The sequence below is a fragment of the Anguilla rostrata genome, chromosome 7, assembly GCF_018555375.3.
Source record: "Anguilla rostrata isolate EN2019 chromosome 7, ASM1855537v3, whole genome shotgun sequence".
In the NCBI taxonomy this organism is placed as follows: Eukaryota; Metazoa; Chordata; class Actinopteri; order Anguilliformes; family Anguillidae; genus Anguilla; species Anguilla rostrata.
The window spans coordinates 54,272,935-54,285,413 of NC_057939.1; the positions used below are offsets into that span (position 1 = coordinate 54,272,935).

Consider the following 12,479-nt stretch of genomic DNA (forward strand, 5'->3'; position numbering starts at 1 on the left):
ACAACACCACGTAAAATACAGAAATATGAATTCCTGTGTGCCGGTGTGCATTAAACTTTAAACACCGTGCTTCAACCGTTTCAGACAAGACAGCGTTGAATAATTAAATGAATAATAAATGAGCACCCTTGACTGATTGTATTTTCATGCAGAGTCATCATCATCACAATTTCCATAATGACGGGCTTCTGTGCTTTCTGCGGATCATTCATAACACAAATCTGTATCTTTTAGAGCAGATTTCTGCCCTTCAATTTCATTAGACTTTCCGGGCTTGACACTTATTCTTCCAGCCAAACGAGGCGCACCATAACTCATGTCTCATGCAAACAGTTGTTCTTTTGGAATCTGAAGCCATTTTAGTGCCTCTGCAGTAGAGGGGTTTTTTTTTCTTCTTCTTCTTTTTTTTCTTGTGTCACGTTACAAATGAAGAAAAGTTATTTCTGTCACCAGATGCTTCTGCCAGTGACTGCAGCACTTTATAATACATTTCTGGGAAAGAGACGGATATCGTTTCCTCAAAAACAATGGATTTCTTCGGCTAGCTCTGAACAGTGCAGCGCATGTTATAAATCAAAAAAGAATAATACATCAATCAATGCAACAAAAAAAAAAAAGACGGGTCAAATACTGTGGTTATTCAAATGAATCACTTGTCACATATCAGTCAGATGCTAATAATTTTAAAACATGTTAACTGCTGATTAGGATGCATTTGTACAGATATTGTACAGAGAATGTGTCAAGACTTCTAACAAAAAGGGCTTAAAATACATTGCTGCAGTAGAATGACTACCCTCCTTTATGTTTTTTTTTTTTTTTTGCTGTATTCAGACACGGGGAAAGCAGAAAGGGTTACGGACAGAGGTGGGGTCAGTCCATCACTAAGCACAGGAGGTGTCATGGCGAGGGTTCAAACCCCCGGCTACCCAGCGGGATCTGTATACGGGTCGAGAGTCCGCTGACCTTTTTGGACCCTGCCACAAGGCCTCCTCGTTTTGTTCCTTTTTCAGAAAGACAGAACGCCAGAAGGACTCAAGCCAAGGCAGCGGGGGATTCTGAACCGAAGACGTGAGGTCAGTCTGTTTATAACTCTGTTTGGACTTTGCCAGCTCGTTAGTGTTGAAGCTGGAAGGGACTTGCGTCAGGTGCATCTGGGTTGGGGAGGCAGCTAACTTTTTTAGATATCTAAAGCACACAGAGATTAAAAAAAAAAAAAATCCAGATTCACAAAAGTAAAAGTCCTACCCAGTATTTTGTTCAAATCACCTGGATTTGCTAATTAGCACAGTTCTTCAGCCAGGAGGTAGAGCTAATTAGTAAAATCAGTTGGCGAAGTTCACGGGTGGAAGAAACACATGACAGGACTATTACTTTCTGACCACTGGAATTTCCACTGATGAGAGCACATTAACTTCACACTCTGTCACCCCAACAACCAGGCTACTATTTATAGGAACGAAACAAATCATACGGAGCACTTTTCATTTCATTTATTTCACAAACTGCTGGAAATGAATAATTTACAACTTGGAATCTGTATTTATTGAACTATTTGTTCTGTGTGGACATGATTCGCAACTTCTGAAGTAAAAACATTAAGTTGATAGTGTTTTGTCTTTTGTACCGTACATCACTCTTTTCACGTAGCAAAGAAATGGATGTGATCTTTACCTTTTAAAATATGAATCATCTACAAAGCGCAGAGCTCAATAAAACATCTTGTTTTACTCTGAAATCGATCTGGACTGAGGAAAAACCAAAAACTCAACTTAGAAATTTTCTCAAACCACAACAAAAACTAACTCAAGGTCAAGGTCTTTGACCAGGACCATGAGCTGCAGCCTTCAATAGCAGGCAAAAACTCAGCAATTCTGCAAGCATATGACACACTCTTACCGATGAGAGTAGGAAATGCACATTTAACAGTCTGGAATGTTCCATAAATGTGTGAATGGGTTCAAATCCGGTGACTGAGAAGGTCCTTAAACCGCAGGATGATTGCCTGGGCTCTGTGGGTGCTACCGGAAAGATGTGCTTCAACAGGGGGGGTGGGGGGGGGGGTGAAGACGATCACTCAGAGCAGTTACGTAAAGACTGACATCAACCGGGCCCCCTCCAAAGGATTTGAGTGCACTCAAGCAAAGCCAGGGCAAAGCACCCAACAAGAAGCGTATAGAACTCTTCACTGCTGGAACACTTCATTTTTTGTTCTCTATCAGTACATCGTTGGAAAGATTCTTTAAAGAACCCAACTGAATAACCTTAAGCAGTGTTTATATGGGGCTAACACCACCACAGGGTGTTTTTGTAAACCTATAACAGAGCAGAGCTGTTCATCACACTGAAAGCAGACAGACTGGTGTATCTTCACAACCAACCTGGGAGTTTTTGCAAAGCGAATGAAAGCATTTTAAAAGGATCTCTGCTGTATTTCTGCATTTAGAGAGGCTGATGTGTACTCTGAGTGTGACAGGGTTAACTTGAAATTTGCGACTGAAACTCACAATATCTATAGATAGTTTCGGTCCTTGCTACGATTCCTTTGTTTTCCATGGTTGCTATGACATTATCAAGCATCCATCGGTTTGCTCCTAAATCTCCGTAGGCTCATCGTTGTACAGATGAAACAGGACAAAATAGCAGCTGCCGTTTCCATTCACTGGGACTCTATTACATAGAAGCAGAGTGGTATAAAGGGGAACGGAGAACGACAGGAGATTCATTTGAGGTGTTGGATAGAGAGACATAGAGCCTTATTCAGAGCTTAAAAAATAAATTGAAAAAAATGCTGAGAAAATTGAGAAAATGGTTCTGTTTTTGTGTCTGTGGCACAGTTTTTGGAGACAGTCAAAAGCACACATTGTTATTTTCTTGAATTTGAGATAATATCAGCTTTGTCATGAGAGTTCATGTTCCTTTGAGGCAAAACAGTAGCGAGAAACGATTGTGACAAATAAGTGAACACAGAACAATGTCTCAGACAAGTGATAAATAGCTTCTCATCAGTTCAGATGTTATTCTTCAGGTAAACATCTCGAAGCCATTCAATCATGTCACCGCATATTGGATTTGTTTTCGATCAGACAAAATGGCTGAGCGTTATTTTCCCACAAAAAAACCTGTCGTCTTTCCTGTCGCGTTTACACGAGCGCATTAGCCAGAATGCGAATGCATAGCGCATTAACAGACGAGCTTTAACTGACTCACACAGATAACTGCATCAGCTCTGGCATCGGAGTCGCCGTTACACACTTATTGTTATTGGGCGAACGCTTTTTTCCCTTTAAAATTCCGTTGGCACGGCAGAGGCGATTAGTTTGCAGCGGGCGCATGTTGTAGTTAGGAGGTATTGACCGTCAGATAAATAACGGCCAGGCCTGTGCTAATTCTTATTTGCGTTGGCCGGGGCCTGCAGGTCCGCCAGATGGACTGGGATGGGAATAGGAGGAATGTGGTGCAGAGCTACAAGATGCCCCGCGTCTAGGAAGACAGCAGGACATCTGCCACTTCCTGCCCTCCCCCCCCAGCCCCAGTGCCCAAATTCTTTGTATCCCGCTAACCTCCCAGGACGACACTGCTCTGACATGCACCCAATCTGCCCTCCGTTCATCTGCTTTTCACTTAAAAAAAAAAAAAAAACATTCCCCATGCAAAAAAGTACATTACATTTCTTATCCAGAGCGACTTACTCATTTTTTTTTTTTTTTTTTACATTGCATTCATTTATACAGCTGGATATATACTGAAGCAATGCAGATTAAGTACCTTGCTCAAGGGTACAACAGCAGTGTCCTTCCTGGGAATCAAACCTGTGACCTTTAGGTCCTCCTTACCCATTACTACTACACTGCCGCGCACCCTATTGATGCACCGATGTACAGTGACATCACTCCGACTGGTGACATCATCACCGAGGTCTTTTGCTCTGACCACCCCAGCACTGGCTCACTGGCACCCCTCAGGCTGAAGTGAGATGTGTCACCCGAGTGCCCAGCAGGCCTCGCGTCGCCGGGTCATAATTGAGCCTTCGTGTCAGCCGCCGCCGGGCTGAACGATAGGCACCTGTCTCCGCAAAATGGCCGCCGGCCATTATGTTCCATGTCCCGCTAACTGCAAGATTAAACTCCGCAATCCCACTCCCTAAATCCTGTTTACGGCCCCCCCCCCCCCCCCCCTGCCCCCCACCCCCCGCCTCCGTCGGCTCGCCGGGACGGGGCCGGCGATGCATTACGCTGCAGATCAATTGATAGATCGCCCTGTCCCGGCTGCCGCGACTAAATCAGCCAATTCTGATGATTCAGCACTGATCCGGGAACCAGGGGGGGCCGCTGTCACCAATCACCGCTCACCGGACCCCAGACAGATATGGACATTCCGCTGTCACTTGAACCTAATTTATCGCCAACTACCGCATTGATTACCCTTGTGCAGCCCCACAGAACCTTTCCAAAAGAGGAGCCTGAACGATTGAAACCGGTTGGGGGGGACGGGGGGGACGGGACGAGACAAGACACTCCCAACACTCCCCCCCACCCCCCCCCCCCCGCGTTTTGATTCCCGGCTGTGGTCCGACTGTCGCCGTTGGTAGTTTTCAGAGATCGTTTCTGCCCCCGAAACCTGTCGGATTCGGCGTAAGTGCTGCTCGTGTCAAGGGGGCCGGCTAGTTGATATTCTTTACATTTGTCAGGCATTGTCCCATCTCATTCTATTACACACGCACACACACACGCCAGCAAACAGATTAAGAAACAGTGCCCTGTTATTTCAATGCAGTTAGCAAAATTACCAGAACATAAAAGCTGCAGGTTCAATTGTTCCCATCCCTGTGAGCCTAATCTAGTTACAGCCTATTTAAGTTTGTCCTCCATTACAATAATTCTGCTTTTGCTCCTTGTGAACTTGGATTGCCAGGGGCTTCTTAGAGTCCCTCAACTGCAGCTTTCTTTTTGTGGGGGTTGGGGCTGGGGAGAAGGGATCTACAGCTTTTAAGAGTGTAAACTAAGCTCTGGCTTGCAGTGGGCAGTTTTGGAAAAATTCTGACCAGCAGTACAAACGATAATACTCTACAATAATAACCATGGATACACTGCACCGAACACAACCGAAAGCCATCAGCACCACTTTGCAGTCCTGTTATTTGATGCCAAAGAAGGTAGCCAATATGGACACGTCACGCAACGGCATTGTGCATTAAACTCATCTCCAACGTCTTCCACAGCGAGGAAACTGGATTTAGACGTATCATCTCTCAGCGTCCAGACAAATAATTATAATTACACTCTGCATTCCACATAATAATACGATTAGTTTACATCCCACTCACGCAAATTCCGCCAGAATGAACAATCCCCAACAAATGCACTGGATTACCATCAGAAACAATCACTGCAAATAGCATTGGACGCTGCAGACGACACTGATATCTTAAGGGTCAACAGAACAGGGGTTGTGGTGATTAATGGTGTGTACTCCAGTCTAAGGTTACATTCACTTTACTGAAAAAATAATATAATAAACATCAGTAGGAATGCATTAATGTTTTTGCAATTGCCTAAATGTGCTATAATTCCAATAGATTTTTTGCGAGGATCACTGGTTTAAATCATTAATATCTCTGGTGTGCTTTCAGTCGAGGTGGTAAAAACAAAGTCTATGTTTTGGTCAAGCAGACCCTGTTATATAATTCATTACAGTGGTGTACAAAGGACTCGTAAAAAAAGGGTATTGAAAATGCATTCCTCTTTTTTACTTGTCTCTTGTGTTTACTTCCCCCACACAAGCAGTGTCTAAGATGGCCGTTCCTCCTCTCTTTGTTGTTTTTAGGTGTAACTTTTGTCTAAATGCAACGTGCATGTGTCTCCTCAAATATCGATGACTAGTCCCAAGATCACCACTCTAAAATACATTCTGTAAAAAGAAGAAGAAGAAATAACTGGGAATACTTTAAGTCTGACACCTGTTGCTGACGGGAAGGATTTTTGGTCTATGGTTCGATCCAAATCCGCCCCCTAACTCTCTCTTCTTTCTGTGAAGGCCCGCTCCCCCGAGCTCCAATTCCAAAACCTGCGGTACGCGGACTGACTCCCCAATGAACATTTTATGTGTTGAAAAGTTGGTTGAAAAGTCGGTGAAATGCAGTCTAGTCATTCAGGTGAAAACCTTTTTGTTGAAAACTGAACATTTTCTAGTCAAATAGGATCTAGCCAGGTGATATCCAGGTAAAATATCCAGGTAAAACCTGAGCTATATCGGGGTTAACCTAGTTTGTTTATGTCAAAACATCTCCCAGCCTAGATTTCCACCCCATCTAGACATCAGGATTGGGGCTTTTTCTCACTGGGGCAGTATGGCAGGTGGTATTCTCAGGAGCCCAGGAAGCTGGAGATTGAGACTGTAGGAGGTGGACTAGGATCCAGCCCTCATCTCGACAGTCCTCCCCTACTTCTGCCTTCAGTCCACTAGCAGGCACTACAGCACACAGACTGCAGCCCTCTCAGTCTATACGAGTGAGCCGTGAGCTCTGCAGCCACAGGCTAAACCCCGGCATTTCCCAAACCACCTGACGGTCAATGAAATCGGCACGCCGCGCACCCCGGACCAGACAATCAAAAAACCGGCCGCTAAGTGAAAAAGGGAAATTAATTTATTTTTTTTTCGCTACTGCTCATTAATATCTGCTGCCCCCTGGGTCCGCGCCACGAGGGGCAGGGGGAGGGGGGTCGTTGGGGGGGAGAGGAGAGCTCCCGGTCTGCCCGCGGGGCAGGGGGAAGTTGCGGTCGAGACGAGAGAGCCGGGCATGGGGGTGGGCGGGGGGGTTGGGGGTTTGGGGGGGGGGGGGGGTGAGGAAAAGCCACTCACATTGTTCATGTACTCGCTCAGAGGGCCTGCTGGACGGCGTGGTTGGGGGTTGGGGGGGGGGGGAGAGGAGGAAAAGCCACTCACATTGTTCATGTACTCGCTCAGCAGGGCCTGCTGGACGGCGTCGGGTTGGGGGGTTGGGGGGGGAGGAGGTAAAGCCACTCACATTGTTCATGTACTCGCTCAGCAGGGCCTGCTGGACGGCGTCGGGTGGGGGGTTTTGGGGGGGGGGGGGGGGAGGAAAGCCACTCACATTGTTCATGTACTCGCTCAGCAGGTCCTGCAGCGCCTGCCGCACGGCGTTGCACTCGGCCACGATGCGCTCGCGCCGGTCGTCGCGCGTGCAGGACGAGTCCGCCATCAGCGCCGCGCCGCTGATGATGCTCTCCAGCCGCTCCTCCAGCGAGGGCCGGAACCGCGCCTCGGTGAACGTCAGCGGGTCCAGAACGATCTTGTTCTGAAAGAGAGAGGAAGAGGAGGAAGAGGAGGAGGAGGAGGAGGAGGGTCAGGAGGAGGAGGAAGAGGGGAACTCGAATCAGGACGCGGAGGTCTGTGTGAAATCGGCTACACAGGGATCAGGGATATACTGTATATATACAATTCAAATCAGTTTGTATAGTGCTTTTTACAGGGAACTGTCACAAAAATACTTCACAGAATGGCAAGGCAAGAGGCAAGTGGCAAAGAGAGAAAAGAGCAAACGGGGCATATATATATATATATATATATATATATATATAAACAGACTGCCATTACCACAGAGAGGCATAAAGCTAGCTTTGCTCTTGCCCTAACCCTCAGTCCTGTACTGGTCTCACTGTATTGAAAATATAGCAATCAATGCCTAATTAGACACTGGCGGACATCCGTTAACACAATTAACTGTCAGAAAGCGCTCCACACATCAAGCCAATGGCCCCAGACTATCCAGGACAGGTAATTCTCAGGGACTAATTACCCCGTCTTACAGTACAAGGCAAGGCAGGTCACACTGGACCAACAGTCATTACCGAACTCCCCCTGAATCTGCTCTAGGTGAATAAAATAAACATTCTGGCAGACATGCAGGAGAGTTATTTTATTTATTTATTTTTTAATTTTCTTTTTGCTCTCATTTTCAAAATCCAGGGGTAAATACATTTAGGGCAGATTTAGGAAAAACAGATGTGACTGGGCGAGCAGGTGAAGTGATAGAGGTGGCATTTTTTTTCCCCCAAACGCATGTCGGACAAGTTTAACAGCGTAATTTAAAACAGGTTTTCATTTATCAAATAATGGAATGACTCGGCAATGCTACGAGTCAAAGATAAGGTTTCGTTTATGAACCGGTGGTATAATTCAATATGAGAACTTTGTTCATGTTTGTACTGCAGCACACATTTGCCCTAGCGAATGTTTGTAATTGCATTTTCGGGAAGGGTTCACGTAAGTCTATCTCCATTTTTGGATAATGAACGGTGACGGTGTCTGTGCCTTCCTGGTGACATTGTTTACTTCACAAAGTGACGCTAATATGATCCACAAGATGGATCTTCCTGTTCTCTAATTGAATAGAGATTGCACACAAATTGAATTAGGACAGGTAAGGGGTTCAGTTAAAGAGTATGAAAGTAAAGATGAACTTGAAGGTTGGAGAGATCGCTGAGTTTCATGAAATAAGATGCTCCATGGAATCAGAGTTTTTTTTTTTTTTTTTTTAAATGTTGAAAAGTATCATTCAACAAATATAAAACTTAATGCTCGGGTACAGGGGAAAATTGTTTGGATCTCATCAATAAATGATTGTTATACCAAAATAGGGGGGAAACACAGAAAATGTATAAATATACACTTGCTTGCATTATTTCTACATATTTTTTTAATACCAGAAAATGCCACAATTTTTAAAAGTATTCAAAGTACACTTTCACAAAGAACTTTCCAAATGTACCAAAGTAACTGGTCCGTTCACCAAAAAAAAAAAAAAAAAAAAACCGAGAAAAGTAAAAATACGGACAAAAAAATATATTATTTGGAAACAAAATAAAAGCGACTGCATTTGGCAAAGAATTAGTGACAACAGATGGCTTTGTGGGAAAACAAGCCAGAGCAGCGCTAAGGTGACCTTCAAGGTTGGTTTCAAGGTTTCCGTTAAAGCCTTTCCTCGGTTTTATGGACCATCCTAATACAGAACAGGATCACTGCCGTCTTTCAGTTTTATACGCTGCAAAATATATCATTTATTATCTCCAAAGGAGAATAAAAACTGAGTATTGGTGTGGCATTTTTACACTCACACACGCGCAATAATGTGTATGTTGCATTAGCTGTGACCTGTGTTAAGGACAATGTTAAGTACATATATGTATGCTGAGTGAGCCTAGGCCTAAAATACTGCATGTTTGTTGGATTTGGAATGTTCAGCTGTCTGCTGTTGCCACGGTGATTTAAAAAAAGCAAATTATTAGATTCATATTGCTTTACCGCACTTCATTTCTGGGGTGTAATGGAAAAAATCATGAGCTTAACAATGTCATTTGTTTCTGATTGCACGCTGCTGTGTATTTCTCTAAAGCTTAAAATAAAGTACTCGACAGCAACATATATTTCAGACAACTTTTTTTTTTTTGTTTTTTCCCAGGTAGGTCAACTGAGAACTCGGTTGTATTTTGCAGTGACCACCGGGGGTAATCAAAGCAGGTGGAAATGCAAGGGATTGTGCAGCCAATCTGATACCAGGTGTGATTAGGGGGTCTGTTACAGAGCCAGATTCTGTGGGAGTTCGGCCAGGACACCAGGGTTTAATACCCCTGCTCTTTCACAGAGTGCCACGGGACTTACAGCCCACAGTGAGTCAGGGCCTCGGTTTACTGCCCCATCCAGGGGACGAGATGTCTATTTCATTTTTAAAATAACTGTGCGGATGCCTGCAACTCCCCCAAAAAATCTAAATGTACAATTAGACAAAGCAAGAGCAGCCCTGATGCCTAAAGTGTTCCAAGTATTTCAAATAATCACTTTACTTGTGTCTAGTAAAATATCACAGGAATTCCTTTGCATATGCAGTACATTACTCGCACACACAGTATGTAATCCCCCGATTAGGGAGACCGCAATCTAGTTTACATCCCTCACCCCATAAAGACAGGCGTAGGAGAAAGGATTTGTACATGGTAGGGTACCCAATGAAACTATTTGTTGAAGCCTTAGTAGAACAGAGAACACGAGAGAACTGTATTTAAAATCCAATATTGACAAAATCTAAAACATTAATATTGCATAATTCATTTCATACACTCACATTTGCTCACAATGTCACGCATCGATTCGCAACGCCTTCAATCTACATACTGTTTAGCGAAATCATACCTGCGTTTGCATTATTTAGGAACAGGATCTATACTCCCTCAAAATCGTTTACCGTCATTACAGCGAGAACTCAGCGAAAGGGGCATGAGTGGAATTAGAAGTAGCCATGAACTATGACCTCCAGCAGTCTGGAAGGTGAAATTTTTAGAATGACAACTGAATTAACAGTAGCCATGGAGTGATATGACAAATGATGCTGGTTTGATGCCATGATACTCAGATAACTAAAAAATCATCTGTTTTTCTGTTTTTTTTGTATGTTAGTTTTTGCATTGGCTTCAATAGCTCGATGACACAGAGCTTCAACAGCCTGATGAAATACAGCTTCATCAGTCCAATAGATGACATTGAGCCTGAATGGATTCAATAGCCTGATGACACAGACTTTTTGTAGGTTTAGCCAAGGACAGATTGTATTCTAATTACAAACAGATGCAGTTTAGTACATGATGTCTTAGTCTGATGAAATGACATGATTGACAATACCGCGGCGAGGCTCATAAGAGTCTGCATGCATCAGATTATCAGCCAACCGGCAGGCAGCTTGTGGCCGTTAGTTTGCTTCGTGAAACAACAGAGTACAGTCCCCATCCATCATCTATTACGTATTGAAGTATTCCCCATTAGACAGCGCATTTATGGGGTTCAATATGTCGATCTGTCTGTTCAACCACTCGGCAGGAGAACAAGTTACTCAATTACTATAAAAACGCTAGAAATAATCGTGCATCATAAAAGGTTATTTGTCATACTTTGAATAATGAGATATGGTAGAAAAACGGGGTTGAAAATATCGCCTACTTTCAAAGACACACTGTGGAAAAAAGTACAAGTATCGCTTTCCAATAGGGAGCAGGTATTTGGGACAGTGGGTATAGACGCACATCCCCTATGAACTTGTAAGGTTATTAATGGATAGTTCTAGGTGTGCCTAATTTTGTCCTGGCGTCACACACTGGCCTACATTTCCTTATGAGCAGCTCCTATTCGCCACACTCAAGCACTCTTGACATAAAGGGACACAAAACTTCATATTAGTGATCACATTCATTATATACAAATACAGTGAGCTCCATAGATCCACAGGTGTGGGGGGTGCTTAGGGTCTTGGGAAATTCCTTTTGGCCTCCACACTTTGCTCTTGCCATCACATCTTGGCCTCATCTGTCCACAAGAAAGTTTTTCCAGAACTCTGCAGGCTCTTTTTGGTGAAAAGGCAGTTGCTGCTACATGATTGGTTGTGTTCTTTTGAAAAAAATGAGCTTCATAATTTCCAACCTTGGCCCGCGTATTCTTCTGTGTCTGAACAGCAGTGACATTTTCAACTGACGCACCAAGGACACAGGTGTTATGCCCTGCATGCGGGCCGAGCTTTGTCCTCACTTCCACTCATAATCAGCAGAAGTGACACAGAAAAAAAAAATCCTCCACTTTCTCTGAGTGTCTGAGAAATGCCCGGAGAATCCATCATATGGGCCTATACCAACCTGGTAAAAAATAAATAATTATTAAATAATAATAATATTTCAAAGTTACCGTTAACGGGTTCTTTGACTGTAAATCAAAATTAAGGATAAATGATGGATTACAGCACGGACAGTGTGCAACAGTGTGCAGTCAAGAATTGTGTTGGTTGCAGAATTTTTGTAACACAAGTCTGCTATAGTACATAGCATATTCCAACGGCATTTGCGATGCCGGTGTTGTCAGTTAAATTTAAAGCTCAGGGTAAACATGTGAAGACAAATCAATGGCTATAGTAGCTGTGAGAAGCTCAGAGTCCAGATACAACCAGACTATGAAATCACAGGATGACAGTGAAAACACATCTCTCTCCCGATCTGATCATCATAGCAGTCCTTTCTTTCGCAGGCACTCACGCATCCTGAATTGGTCAAGATCCTTGTCTGATAAGATGTTTTTGAAGCCAAAATAGTTCACCGAGACGCAGCATCAACTCTCAATAAAAAAATATTTTATCTTCTGTCGGTAGGGCACGTCTGGTTTGAAGGAGCTGCTTAAAGATTATCTCTCATCATTTGAAAAGTTAAAAACCACTCCAGCTTTAAGGACAGCAAAATCTAATAAGGCACTGTCTGGAGAGCGCACTTTGGACAGAAGAAGTTCACATCGGAGATTAAAGGCAAACGCAAACACATCAAAACCTTGATTCTTTTTTTTTTTTTTTTTTTTTTAAGAAGAGAAACGCTCGTGAGCGCATGAAAAAAGCCAGATCATTTTGAGGACTTCTTCTCCAGGAGAAGAGCCGA

General features: G+C 43.7%; 1 protein-coding gene across 5 annotated transcripts in view; it reads right to left on the reverse strand.

Annotated features, from left to right (window-relative positions):
• Positions 1 to 12,479, reverse strand: part of LOC135260066 (catenin alpha-2-like) — a 313,250-nt gene that overhangs the window by 175,838 nt on the left and 124,933 nt on the right. For 3 of the 5 annotated variants that reach the window (XM_064345209.1, XM_064345208.1, XM_064345207.1), the window contains exon 8: positions 7,115 to 7,318. In XM_064345209.1, coding sequence (XP_064201279.1) covers positions 7,115 to 7,318 — 204 coding nt within the window. Of the gene's footprint in view, positions 1 to 6,861; positions 6,877 to 6,945; positions 6,965 to 7,114; positions 7,319 to 12,479 lie in introns of those variants that run through there. The other 2 variants (XM_064345211.1, XM_064345210.1) reach the window with 2 other exon arrangements.